At 32.3% G+C, this 14951-nt stretch overlaps 1 protein-coding gene across 1 annotated transcript in view; it reads right to left on the reverse strand.

Moving 5' to 3' along the window:
- Positions 1 to 14664, reverse strand: part of LOC134685220 (DNA damage-binding protein 1-like) — a 30331-nt gene extending 15667 nt beyond the window's left edge. The window contains exons 1-14 of the mRNA XM_063544738.1: positions 14537 to 14664; positions 12821 to 12969; positions 12222 to 12338; positions 11084 to 11229; positions 10547 to 10622; positions 10006 to 10120; positions 9290 to 9387; positions 8805 to 8963; positions 7624 to 7707; positions 7112 to 7228; positions 6162 to 6264; positions 5473 to 5545; positions 4770 to 4878; positions 2682 to 2860 (exon numbers count right to left, since the gene is read on the reverse strand). Of these exons, the coding sequence (XP_063400808.1) occupies positions 2682 to 2860; positions 4770 to 4878; positions 5473 to 5545; positions 6162 to 6264; positions 7112 to 7228; positions 7624 to 7707; positions 8805 to 8963; positions 9290 to 9387; positions 10006 to 10120; positions 10547 to 10622; positions 11084 to 11229; positions 12222 to 12338; positions 12821 to 12969; positions 14537 to 14597 (1586 nt within the window). The 5' untranslated portion in view covers positions 14598 to 14664. The remainder of the gene's footprint in view (positions 1 to 2681; positions 2861 to 4769; positions 4879 to 5472; positions 5546 to 6161; positions 6265 to 7111; positions 7229 to 7623; positions 7708 to 8804; positions 8964 to 9289; positions 9388 to 10005; positions 10121 to 10546; positions 10623 to 11083; positions 11230 to 12221; positions 12339 to 12820; positions 12970 to 14536) is intronic.
- Between the last annotated feature and the right edge of the window lie 287 nt (positions 14665 to 14951).

A 14951-nucleotide genomic window follows, 5' to 3' on the forward strand; every position in this document is an offset into this window, starting at 1 on the left:
GATAGTACTATTTCATAGTATAATAGTGATATGACTGCATGATGTGAACTAATTGTTGACTACTCTAAGGAGTCTCATGTGTGATTTCAATCTAAGATTTTAAGTTAAAACTGATAAATATTCTCATCTTACTTTCATAGTATAATAGTGATATGACTGCATGATGTGAACTAATTGTTGACTACTCTAAGGTGACTTCTGGATGTATGGATTGATGTTTGAACAATATGTTTAAAGGTGCTGCCCAATTGATATTTGTCACATATTTTTAGAATTATGCCTTCAATATATTATGACCCACCAAGTATAAAGTATGAAATATTAACGGTTCTCGAGAGGTAGAGCGGACACAATTTGTTAAGAACAACAAACGGATGGACAGACTGACAGACTGACCTTAGACCTAGGATGCATACATTATGACACATTCTCTGGTGTTGCTTTATATATATGTTAAGTTGAAAATGTTTGTCAGGTATAAAGTATGAAATAATAACAGCTGTCCTCTCAAAATATAGTGTGGATCAAATTTGTTAGCGATGGACAGATCAACAGACAGACAGACAGACCTTTGACCTAGGAAGTGGTACATACATCATGACACACCCTCTGGTGTTGGTTAAAATGGATGTCAAGTATAATATTTGAAATCATAATGGTTCTCAAGATATAGAGCGGACACAATCTTCACCACAGGACACAGGATTGTCAACTGAAACCAAAGTTTTTTTGACGTTGACCTTTGACCTAGGAAGTTGTACATACATCATGACACGCCCTCTGGTGGTGGTTAAAATGGATGTCAAGTATAAACTTTGAAATCATAAAGGTTATCTAGATTTGGAGCGGACACAATCCCGCAGGATACGGGGTTGTCAACTCTAAACCAAAGTTTTTGACCTTGACCTTTGACCTAGGAAGTTGAACATACATCATGACACGCCCTCTGGTGGTTGTTAAAATGGATGTCAAGTATAAACTTTGAAATCATAACCGTTATCTAGATTTGGAGCGGACACAATCCCACAGGACATGGGGTTGTCAACTCTAAACCAAAGTTTTTGACCTTGACCTTTGACCTAGGAAGTTGTACATACATCATGGCACGCCCTCTGGTGGTTGTTGAAATGGATGTCAAGTATAAACTTTGAAATCATAACGGTTATCTAGATATGGAGCGGACACGATCTTCACCACAGGACAGGGGGTTGTCAACTAAAACCAAATTTTTTGACCTTGACCTTTGACCTAGAAAGTTGTACATACAACATGACACACCCTCTGGTGTTGGTTGATAATCATCTTAAGTATTAAGTATGAAATCATAATGGTTCTCTAGATATGGAACGGACACGAAAGTGTTACGGACGGAAAGACGGACGGACGGACGGACGGACGGACAGACGGACGGACGGAAAGACGGACGGACGGACGGACGGACGGACGGACAGACTGATCACTATAGGGCGACCCGCCTTAGTCGGCGGGGCCCTAATTAATGGGTATCACCATTATAATAATTCAATACTAGTTATTCACTTTTGTCCTTTCTACAAATATTGCAATAATAAATGCACATAACAATTTAAAGTTCATCTCAGGGCTATTCCAGAAAAAAATGTATGGGGGGAGGGGGGAAGGCACAATGTATAAAAAATACATGGGTGATGGGTATCAGAACAACTTTTCACACTATAATGAACTATAATTTTCAATTACAATTGTCTGGGTGGTAGGTGCTGACAAAAACTGCCTTCGAACCTCCTACATTTTTTTCTGGAATAGCTCTCAACATAAACATGTGACCTAGATGTCAAGTTGATGTGACCTAAGCTTCATGGAGAAGAACCTTAATTCATCACTTTAACCTATGTAAGCTTTAATTTCCTCAACAAGACATTTCCATGTTCAGTGAACAGTTTAATTAGGGTCACTGTACTTTATACTTATACTTAAAAACTGTCACCCCACAATGAACATGCATACTAAGTTTAAAATAAGGGTGACAACTTCATGGCAAGCTACCTTGACCAAAAACTTGTCTCATCCCAACATTGATATTTATAACTTGTGCTCAATGAAAATAGCTAGGCGGAATGTATGGGTTGAACAATGTAAACTGAACAAGTGCCCTCTTACGAAGAACTGTACCATAGGGTAGGCATACATTTCTAGTTCTACACAAGAAAAATGTCTAAAACCATTTATGTTTGGTATAAACAAAAAATCCTTAATTGGTATTGTTCCAACAATCATATTCATTAGTTATAGAATAACTAATCGAAGAATTCAAATAGAGAAAAATATTCAACGAGTGACCAAACAACCCATTTATTCACGAATGCTAGAGCGCATGAGTTAATTATCATAGTTGTTCGGTCATGAGTTGAATATTTTTCTATATTTGAAATTTTCAATTAGTTATTCTTTTTATTACATTGGCAAATGGCTTTTTTAAAGAAATTAATGTAAAACATGTACAGAACTTTTTCTTTATTCCACGCATTCACAATTTGTTTTGATCTGCCATTATCAATGTCTTGACAATATATTGTTGTATGACGTCAGAGAGTGAAATAACCACGTTTATTTCACATGTGACATTATCTTTTTTTCTTTAACTGGGAAATCAATGTAATTCATTGCAACCAATGTAATAATATAAGTTAATAGAAAACTACCTTATTTGTCTAACTTCTCCTGGTAGTATATTTAACAGGAACAGTTCACTGCCAACAGCTATTATAACCTGTGATATATTACAGCTTGCTAGACTTATGTTCTTCATTGAAGGATGTTTCCACTCGCTAACTAATGCTCTACTTTCTGTGTTAATTAATCTAACAGCTGACTGTGTTACCTGTATAATAAATTATTATTAAATATAAGTGAGGATTGGGTTTTGTAAGGAGGTACCTAACACTACAGGGAGATAACTCTGTAAAATCAGCTTAACGTTTTAATTACGTTGTGTTGTAACGGGAATAATAAGCTCCTCAATGATCAAAATTGGTGTTTGTCAAACTACTATATAACCAGTGTAATTTTTCTGACAAAACAGTTGGTTCAAAATTTTCAAAATTTTTATATTTTTGTTAAAGGGTCAAAGTAAATACTTTGTCAAAATTTTATGAAAATTAAACGAACCAAATTTATTTTACAGAAAGTGTTGGGAACCACATTAATTGTCAAAACTGTATATAATACTGTAGAGTCATTTCCTTTCGTGGATTAATAGAAAATTACAATTTTGGCGATATTTAATTTTTTGACAGTCTACATATATACCAGCCTATACACAGTTTTTACTTTGTTGAACATTTAAATTCGTGATTCACTTATATCCAGGAAATTTGAAAATTGGCATCCCATAAAGGATAATGAATCCACAGTAGTCATAACCAAAGTCAGTTTCAAACAGTATAAAGGAACTGCTCACCCAAAATTGATTTTCTAAACTATGTCTTGGAATGCAGATTATATGGTTAACTATAAACGCCTATCTTAGTTGCCATGCTTGAGCAAACATTGATACAAACAAACCAAGCAAGCCAAACAAAAGATTTGTTTTGCTAGCATTAATGTAAAAGCTGTAAATATTTTATAGCAGCATACTATATGCTAACATGTTTAACCCTGCCACATTATTTATGTATGTGCCTGTCCCAAGTCAGGAGCCTGTAATTCAGTGGTTGTCGTTTGTTTATGTGTTACATATTTGTTTTTTTTTGTTCATTTTTAAAAAAAATAAGGCCGATAATTTTATCGTTTGATTTGTTTTACATTGTCCTATCAGGGCCTTTTATAGTTGACTATGCAGTATGGGCTTTGGTCATTGTTAAAGGCCGTATAGTGACCTATAGTTGTTTAATTTTGGTCTCTTGTGGACAGTTGTCTCATTGGCAATCATACCACATCTTCTTTTTTATATTATAGAAAAGTTCAATCCTTTTGTTTGTTTTTAGCTTTTTTAAAAAGCAAGACAATCATAAGAATCAAAGATGTTACTGAATGTTTAGAAAACAGTTGACGTGAGGGCATGGCCCTGAGTCGATGGTATAAGTCTACAGATTGCTTGAAAGCAATCGTATCCCAAAAAACAGAGAATCTAAAGTCCAGATTTTCAATCAAGTTAGCAAAATTTGATACAGGAATGCAGATAATTAATATGAATTTGCATTTAAAAGAACAAATTTAGAAGATTATAACTTATAAATATTAATATTTGTACAAGTGTTGATTAGTTCTTCTTGAATTCAAATATTTTTAAACTGGCATTTTAAGGGGAGGTAACTCTGAAATAGTGCATTTTCTTAAGGAATCATTATGGAATTTTGCTATTTCGTATTTTAGCCGAAAAAATCGCAGGGTAACCCTATCTTTTCTTTTGATATTCTCAAAGTATTTTAGAAAATCTATCTTCTCATATTTTATTTTATAATTCAATCATTTAGTTTAGCTTCTACATGTTCTAATCAAGTATTGTGCTTTTTCCTGTATAATCCATACAAAATGTGTCATTTTGTCACAACCTGAAGCTTTAGAAAATGTGCCGTGACCTATAACTTTTATGATATTTTTGAACACATTTCAAGAGATACTACGTTTTGGCAAAGTATGAACATATTCTTTCATTTTTAATTTAGACTCCCATACCACCTTAACCATCTTTTTTCCCTTAAAAGCCCAGATACTATATTACATTGAAATTTGTTGGTTCCTTTCTGCAGAAAACATTACTTTATTGGATCATTTTAATAGAACAGTACCTGTAATATCTGACTATGACAAACATTGGTACATAAAAATGTCTGTTGATCTGAATCAAAGCCTGCTAACTCGGTTTCTTCTACTTCTTCACCATTCAACATCAATACTCTAAAATTCATAAGAATATGTATCTTTTAGTATCTTCATACAAGACACAACAATAGTGACAGTGACTTTTTAAGCAATTAAGGGCCATAACTTTGACCTTAATTGAAATCAGTCATCATCGTACTTGACCTCCATTTCGTCGTCAGAAACCATAACATATTAAATAATCATTCCCTTCCTACAACCTAACATTGTTTTTATGTTAAAGGGAATGATTTTGCAGACTTAACTTTAATTTACAGTTTATGGTTGATTCATATTTTCAAGATTCTTTCTTTTGAATGAATTGTAGGAGAGTACTGTAAACCGACTTATTTTTGTGAGCGATTTATTTTTGCCATTTTCGCGAGAAGAAAAATAACGCGAATATAAATCGTCCCGAATATGTTAAATATGTGATGTTGTCTTATTAAACTTCATCAAGTAAATCAGAAAAACGCAAAATTAAATAGCCATGAAGTGGCCAAGAAAGGATAAAACGCAAAATAAAGTATCCGCAAAAATAAGTTGGTTTACAGAACTTTATAGCCAGAGGAAAATTATCAAATATTCAAAAAGTGAAATTTTATTTAATGATTATATTATTTTCTTTACCTGGTTTGTCCAACAAATGATAGAACAATATAATCATCATAATCTGTGGACCCAATCCTCAATGACCATATACCTGCAAAGAAAATTACATTATTATTCATTAATGTGTAGTGCATTTTAAATTCAAGTCACATATCAACAAGAATGTGTCCCAAGTACACAGAATGCCCCACTCACACTATCATTTTCTATGTGCAATCACCTGTGAATTTGTGGTCAGAACTCTAATTAAAATTAAAAAGATCATATCATAAAAAACATGTATACTAAGTTTCAGGTTGATTGGACTTGAACTTCATCAAAAACTACCTCTACCAAAAACTTTAACCTGAAGCGGGACAGACGGACGAACAAACGGGCGAACAGACGCACAGACCAGACAACATAATGTCCCTATACTATCATAAGTGGGGCATAAAAATACAAAATGCTTGTGGATGGCTGTAGTACTCTTACTCAGTTGTATTACTATATTCCAAAATCAAACAAAGAGAAATGCCTGTGAAGATTTAGGTGCACTTGCATAAGGTCGATTTCTATCCAATGCATCTCATAAATAAATTTTAACATATTTTTCCGAAATCATGAAAACTAAAACCCAAGTATTACAGAACCTTAATAATATTTCTTTTAAATGACAGAATACAAGAAGTGCTGATTAATTACAATGCACAAGAACATTTTTGTACCTTTAATCCCTGGTAAATCTATACTGGCATGTTCATGTATACCAATACCATTCCTAATAATACGTAATGATCCTTCTTTATAGGCTCCAGAGCATGTCACTAACTGAAATCATAAAAGTTATTCTATTAGTTACAACTATTGAATAAGAACATTAAACTTTTAAGCACTATTCAGTATTTTATCTTAAAACTTAAAAATTTCTCTGAATAAATAATGGCAATTACCTTTGGTAAGTAAAGAAACTTGAGTAACCATGAATGTGATTGATTGATTGATTGTTGGTTGCTTAACGTCCAGTGGCAAATATTTCATGCATATTCAGGACGAGAACAAGTTCACAATAAATAGAATAGGTAGGTTGATATAATAGAGGCCATCTGGGATGATGGTCGGGGAAATTTCGACTGCCACTGGAAAATGAGGGTATATTGGATAGGGACAGTAATTTTGCCTTTCAACAGGCCACCTACAGACCCCTCATAGAGTTGTTGCAAGGGTTCTTAACGTGCAAAGAGCGTGGCACTCTCTTCACACGAGGCATCGGATTTAACGTCCCCCTTCTGACCAGACGTGACTGCAAACTTGATACATCCCGCACAGCCAAACGGATGCCCCACTTCGGCAAGCGTTTTACTGCCGGTCGGGAGAAGACCAAGTGACCATATTTCTATTCCCCAGTCACCATGAATGTGAAAACACATTACACAGTATAGCGTATTAACTTGAAGCTTGCTATAAAATTTTAGAAAGCCCAGATTTCAAGTTTCTTTGAAACATGAAAAGAAAATTTCAAGGGACTGACCAATAGAGGGACTGATGTAAACAATTACGCCTCCTTTAGAGCAAGAGTACAAAAAGTGACACAAAAATTATGAGTACATGCAATATCTTTATAAAATATAAACATGGGAGTAGTTCCATAATCCAGTAATTATTTATTTATACTAACCTGTCCCTGACCTTGTCTTTCAAGGTCAACAACACACATGTCCAGGATAGGCCCAAGGTTTGTAAATCTTTCCATTTCTGTTACATATGAATTATTATCATCACATTCTACATTTAACTGCAAAAAATAAACAATATACTCAAAAAAGTATACTATGAAAAAAAACACTGAACAGTATTTGTGAATTGTAATACAGTTGGCTCCTAATTAATTGCACACAAGCTAATTGCATAATATCATCCAGCACAAAACCATTTCCTATTCACTTAATGTTCAAAAAGATCAATATTAGTGTAATTCGTTTGTAACTAATTTGTGACAGTAAAATCAACGTTTTATGAAGGCCAAGTTTAAAATACAATACAGGTTTCTCCTAAATTGTTTCAAAGCCTGAAAAGCAGCCTTTTGGTTTATTGCATATAAAAGGTTATCAGCTAAATGTGCTAAGATTTTTCAGGCCAGGTGATCTTATAATACTGGACAATGAATCAAATATAACTTTTAAGTGTTACCTTGACAAGCTGTGAGTCTCCTAGTCTGGATCCAATATAAACAACACCATTATCTAAGTAGGTGATACATTCAGCTATTGTTGTCTACAAAATACATCACAATTAAACAATCACTTGATTAAAGTTTAATAAAATCATTTAGAGCTAAGAGGCATGTAAAGCTTACTATTAATAGCATAGACAAGTCATACAATGTTATTAGCTTCCAGTTTTGGAAGTCAACATTAAAGCTAACAAAGGTCCCCAAAATGCAATTCTCAACAATGCAATCAGTTTCATAACCCATACATCTGATACATCTTTGTATTGGCCAGGGAACACTGTTATTTCGTAGTTCATTCCTTTTAGACAATAAATTCAAATTAAAAATATAGCATCTGCTCTTTCTCAAAAAGATTTTTAGTGTAGTGTACTACTAGTGGGACAAATAATATCAAAATTATAGAAAGTTCTTCCAGCTCTAACTCAAAATATTGACAATACTCAATTAAGGGGGTCTAAAATTCAGTTTGACAGCTTCAGATGTACTAAAATTTGACTTTTTTAAACTGGACCAAATCACCACTAAAGATTCAGCATCCAATTTTTTTAAACATGTAATTTCAACCCCCTACTTAATATTTCAAGCAGTAAATATCATGAAATTAATTGGGAAAGTGTATAAAAAATGGCAAGTTATGCACTGCTCACACTAGGGACAATATTCGTAGACATCAAAAACCAAAGGAAAAGAACTGTGTCCTTGGACTTTTTACCACTAATTAGAAATAGTCAAATCAATTAACTTTAAAGTTAAGGAAAACATCTCAAAATAAAATTCAATTTGTCCTTTTCTGTCTATAAATAGAGTTTAATGTAAATTATTTTTTTTATCTATCTCCCACCTTTGTTTAGTAATTTGTTATATCTAAGGTTATTCAGTGACAGTATACAATAACAAATCCTTATTCATTTACATTTATGACAAACTTTTTTTCTAAAAACAGTGTGTTGTTGGCGAGCTGTCACAAAAATAATCATCCTAACTGTTGGGAAATATTTATAAATAGCCTCTCTATTGTATTTTGTAGAAACATAGAGTAAACCTGTACTTTAAGATTCATGACAAAATTACTTTCAAATCCATCCACTACATATTCTTATTGTCAATACAAACAACTTAACAATTACAAATATCTTACCTCACCAAGAAATTCTACTTTGAGATCTTTTACGACAACAGTATTGTCCATTTTTTCTTCCTTTTCTAGAAGCAACAGAAATAATCGACCATTCATATCACCAAGGAGATACCGGGATCCATTAGCATCTACTTTACCATAACAAGTTAGAGTACTTTGCTAAAAAATTAATGCCATGCAAATACATGAAATATGTATGTAACTATAGGAGGCCTTATGTGACTTCTGGTGCAGAGAGAATTAAGGTAAGGTTAAGGTAAATATGTACAAGACATTTTGTAAATATCCTAGAACTTTCAGCAAAATTACATTGAAAGTTTACCTTGATTGGAAAAGGTAAAAACGTTGAAAGGAAATGCAGATGTTTTTTTTCGTTTTAATGATGCCCATGATCTTTTATTCTACTGGTGCATACTATTTCAAAAAGTTAATTTGCTTTGACAAATAAAGTTATCAAAGTTATTTATTTTTTAAACATGGTATACCTTTATAGCAGGTGGTGCCACAGGTAAGCAATTATCTCCCTTCTGGTATGTGATAGATTCCTGTCCTATAATGAGGGCGCCACCAAAAGGCTCTGGCACTATAACAATAAAATAACGTGTTTAAGCTGTTTACAAATGACTAACAAAATTTATACGTAGTGTAGAGGTATATGAACTTTCGAACTGAACAGTACCAAACTGAACAAATAAATAACACAACAGGTACTGTATACGGTGTCGTAAATGCTTACCTTCCAGAGCACCTCATTTCACTCCCAGTTTTTAGTGGAGTTTGTGTTGTTTCTTATTTATTATTTGTAACTGTTGATGTAAATGTCTTTTGGTTTTTTGGGTCTTTGATTACTCCTTGGTTTTGGTTGTTATTGTCTTTTGATATAGAATATAAATACGAATATGGTATATCTAGAGAAAACATTTATGAGAAAATTGAACATGATCTATATAACATGTATAAGGTCAGATATCTTAAATATTAATGTATATATCTGTTTACAGTTCATAATGTAGCGTCATTTTACACTGAAAATTTTAAAACTTATATTGCTAATAAATCCAAAACACATTAAATATTGTTTATTCACAATACATTAAATATTGTTTATTCACAATTTTACAATCTATCAAAATGAAGCAATGAACATAATAATAAAATTACAGATATATGAATTTAACACTATTCCACAACTACATCTTACCTGCTATAACCATACAAGCTTCAGTTTCAACATTATCCTGTTTCCAAGGACCTTTCTGAAATTCCTTTACACTTAAATTTATCTCGTAAGTCTTCACATGTCTGCCATGAGGATCCTACATAAAAAAAATACAGTTCTAAGAAATAAAATAGATAACAGGAGATAGTTCTTATATAAAATCTTTATGGACACCATTTATACTCCACTGTAAAATTTCATTCTGTAACTTCAGGTATGTACGGAAATCATTCAAGGTTTTTATTCTGTAAATTATACTAATGTGACTGAATGAGTTTCACAACAATAAGAAATCTCATTACTGAAATATGGTACCTAGATATGCAGATGCTCTTCCAAAGATCGCAATAATTAAAATCACGTTTTTATTTCTTCTCCAAAAATTGCAATAGTATAAAAATGAACCCAATAATTTCTGAAATTAAAGTAGTTAAAAACGGAAGAGACGGAGAAAATCATTTCATTGAAACAAATGATAGGTCTTAAAAGTGTTACTGGCTAAAATCTAAATATATATGCCTACCTGATGAATAAGAATAAGAGTAGGTGTTGTACAGCCATGTAAAAACTGTATATCTATAACTGTCAGTTCTTCCAGCCTGCAATACAGTAAATGCAAAAAAATATTCTGTGTAAAAACTTGTACCTTACACAACATGACTCAGAAATGAGAGACATTATTAAGAATTTGAGTTATTATTTGAACCATTTACCAAAATTAAGCAAAAAGAAACAAAAACTAAAATTTTATATTTTTGACTTAACTCAAATCATACCTTACATGACCAAACAATGAAGGAAAATTCCTTAAAAATCATGAAAATAAGAAAGAAAGGCAATAAATAAATATAACATCATATCATTCTATATTTCTTTATTCAAATTTTTTTTATAATATAATTGTGATAAATATTTACTTTATTAATTAAAGAAATTCTCAAAAATGTGTACTTTAAAAGTTATTATTTGGTAATACTAGAGATATTATGAATCTTTTCAAAGTAATAAATGTTAACCTTTTAATGATATTTCAGTTAGTTTGTATCAATTCCCAGCATACCTGATATTAAATGCTTTCAGCTCTTTGTTGTCTCTGTCCAGAGGAATAACTTTGAACAGGCCATCATACAGCCTGAGACCGATAACTCTACAAAGTGGATCTACAATTCCAATAATACCAGTCTCTGAAGGTCTTCCAATACGATCCTGTAAAATAAACACCATTGCATATTAATCTAACATTTCCACTCGAACCTGCTTACCACAGGGCTATCCAAAAATTCCTTGGGAGAACACTGTCTAAACAATTGGCACTTTTAAATCCCTCCTTTCCTTAGTTTTTGATATATCTGACATGTGGCAATTTTTTTAAATCTTTTATCATTTATTTGACTATCATTATAACATTTGAAAATTTGACTGATAAACAAAATTTGTAAACAAAAACAAAATTCCAACTGCAAGAATTGAGATATCAATATAAAGATACAGCAGTATAAGATGACAATGTTTTTTTACTCAAAGCATAAACTTTTAAACTTTAATGGGCCCTTAGAGAAATATATCTTGTAAATTTACACTGCTTGTTAAATAGAGTAGCCAATTTACAGAGGTGCTTCTAGAGTAGCTTTTACAGTACCTGTACATTTCCATGTGCTCTAGTAATGATATCTATATTTTACCTGTACATTCCCATGTGCTCTGGTAATGATATCTATATTTTACCTGTACATTCCCATGTGCTCCAGTAATGATATCTATATTTTACCTGTACATTTCCATGTGCTCTGGTAATGATATCTATATTTTACTTGTACATTCCCATGTGCTCTAGTAATGATATCTATATTTTACCTGTACATTCCCATGTGCTCTAGTAATGATATCTATATTTTACCTGTACATTCCCATGTGCTCTAGTAATGATATCTATATTTTACCTGTACATTCCCATGTGCTCTAGTAATGATATCTATATTTTACCTGTACATTCCCATGTGCTCTAGTAATGATATCTATATTTTACCTGTACATTCCCATGTGCTCTAGTAATGATATCTATATTTTACCTGTACATTCCCATGTGCTCTAGAAATGATATCTATATTTTACCTGTACATTTCCATGTGCTCTAGTAATGATATCTATATTTTACCTGTACATTCCCATGTGCTCAAGTAATGATATCTATATTTTACCTGTACATTCCCATGTGCTCTAGTAATGATATCTATATTTTCACCATCCTGCTGACATTCTAATATCATGGCATTATATCGTGAGGTCAAGATGAACATAACATCTTTAGATTCTCCCTGAAGAAAATTTTAACACTCATGATCATTCAATCTATTTTGCATAAATACACAGCAATTCGTCATTGTCAAATTTTCAAGTCAAACACTTTGAATTCACTGTTAATCATTAGATGAATGAAAGATTATTGAAGAGATTCTTAAACCTTATAAATACACTGTTCACAAAGAAAGCAAAGTATACAGATGTATATGAAAGAAATTGCGGGAAGAGATCTATGGTTGTTCTTTAAACAACAACATTGTTCTATCCACATAGACCATAGGAAATTGCAGTGTAGAAAAAAAAACTTACACTAGAGATTTTGAGTGCTTCATTTCTGATCTCCAGATTTTTCTTGACAAAGAATATTTGTAGGGTTAATACATGTATATACAGACCGCATTATTTTCTTTATCATCTTTTTTTTTATATCATATTACATGTTCTACTTTAAAATAACAACATAGTTTTAATACAATAGTATTGAGTACAAACTTACAGGGGGTCTGAATAGTTCCATAACATCTATTCTACCATTTATGCCAACTTCTTTTATTGGTCTTAATCCCTCAGGTGTAACAACATATATCTCCATCCGGGTATTTCTGGCAATAATGAGATTGAGGTCATCCGAAGATGTAAAGTTACCTTTAAATAAGAACAAAATCTGTTAAAACAAAAACTTTTATACAAATGTAATTCAATTTAGTGCAAATCAAAATATCATTCTAATGCAATAAGTATGTAACGATTATTTTCATTGGACGTTGATAAATATTTTGAGGGGTTAGATTCCACGTTCTACTAGTCTGTAACTAAGAAAGCCACCATTTTGAATTCCGATGTTTTTGGATATGTAATTTCTCAAAAAATAAACAAGATATTCACATTTTGAGTCTCTAAATCTTCTATTTGTCTATATTGAAACCATTCTGAAGCGTACGAAAAGTAAAAATACGTTTAGTATTCGTGTTTGATATCCAGAAAACACATGACGTCACTTTGTTTTGATGCTAAAGACAATGCAATAGTTTCGCGGACTTTTTCATTTATGCCATTTTTAAGCCAAAATATTTATTAAATGACATTTATTTTAATATGTGGCATTAGAATGGATATAACTGTATTGTATTTTAAGCTTGGCCTTCGTAAAACTTGATTTTACTGTCGCAAATATCCGTTTACCTATCTCCGCTCCGCGTCGCTAGGTAAACTCAATTTGCGACAGTAAAATCTACGTTTTACGAAGGCCAAGCTTAAAATACAATACAGTTATCTCCTAATTATACCAATTTATCAACCATCTGGAATTTCAAATAGTTGTCTAAATTTTTCCAACAAAAGGGAGTGGAGGCCTGGGCCACCACCGAAATCCACCTATGTTCACCGTTTCAACATGAAGGAAATGCCTGTACCAAATCGGGAATATTTGTTTTCTATTCATTAGATGTGTTTTGAGCTTTTGATTCTGCCAAATTAAATAAGGTACTTTCAGTTTTGTATATTCCTCCAATTCACTATTTGTGTTCTTTAATTTTTTGAAAACACATGGGAGAAGGTAAAAGTCAGTAGGTATAACGATAATCATGATAATACTGACCAATAACGAAGGCAGAGATGATGTTCATGCCACTGATTTTCAAGAGGAAAAACCATGGGATTAGTTGATGTTACCTAAGCCTACATATTAACGTATGGTCAACATTAATACTGTCTGCTTTGAAACATTTGTAGTGACACTGACAGTAGTCAGTATGCCATTGCCATACACCTTATCGCTATTTGTCCGCCATTACTGGATATCACAGGCTCCTGTAAAATTTTGACGTCATAAAACAAAACATCTGACGCCACAATGGAAAAGTGATTGTTGTGTGCGTCAAAAGGTCAAGCGGCCGGGTCGTCCGGCCGAGTAGGCTAATAGCGATAAGGTGTATTGGTGAAATAATGAAAAGCTTCACAAGGAATGCTACGATTCCAAAACTGAGCCCTCTTTTCATCCGAGAGCCAAAACCCTAAAATAAATGACAAAATTAAAAGTATTGTCATTTCATTAGAAAACCCAATTAGTTCTAAACATAAATTAAATCAGAAAATAGCCCGGCTAAACAAAACTTATTATCTCCCTTTAATTTTCACATTTTGTTTATGGAAGTCATGAAAGACTGCCGTAAAGCTGTCAATGAGGGTTATAAATAAGGAAGTATTTGGTAACCTGTAACACATGCATTGACTGCCGTCGGCTTGTGTGCCGTTACAACATAGTTATATGCCATGTTCTATATTTTCAGTAGTCAGCCTGTAAGTTTTATTTTAGCGCATGCCTGGCGGGAAGTCTTTGTACGTTAGTGGCGAGCATATATAAAATTTACGGGTGAAACGAAAAAGCTAACTTCACGTTTAACAATATTGAGACTCACATGAACCTGAATGAAAAAAATATATATATGAAAAAAGAAAAACACTATTTCTTAATATTAAAAAATTAATTTGAAATATTAAAAAAAATAATTTGTAATATTAGAAAAATGAATTTGTAATATTAGAACATTAATTTGTAATATTAAAAAAGCATTTCTTAAAGATTAAAAAAAATAAATTCTTATATTATATTGAAATATAAGAAATTC

Source organism: Mytilus trossulus, chromosome 9, assembly GCF_036588685.1.
Source record: "Mytilus trossulus isolate FHL-02 chromosome 9, PNRI_Mtr1.1.1.hap1, whole genome shotgun sequence".
Lineage (NCBI taxonomy): Eukaryota > Metazoa > Mollusca > Bivalvia > Mytilida > Mytilidae > Mytilus > Mytilus trossulus.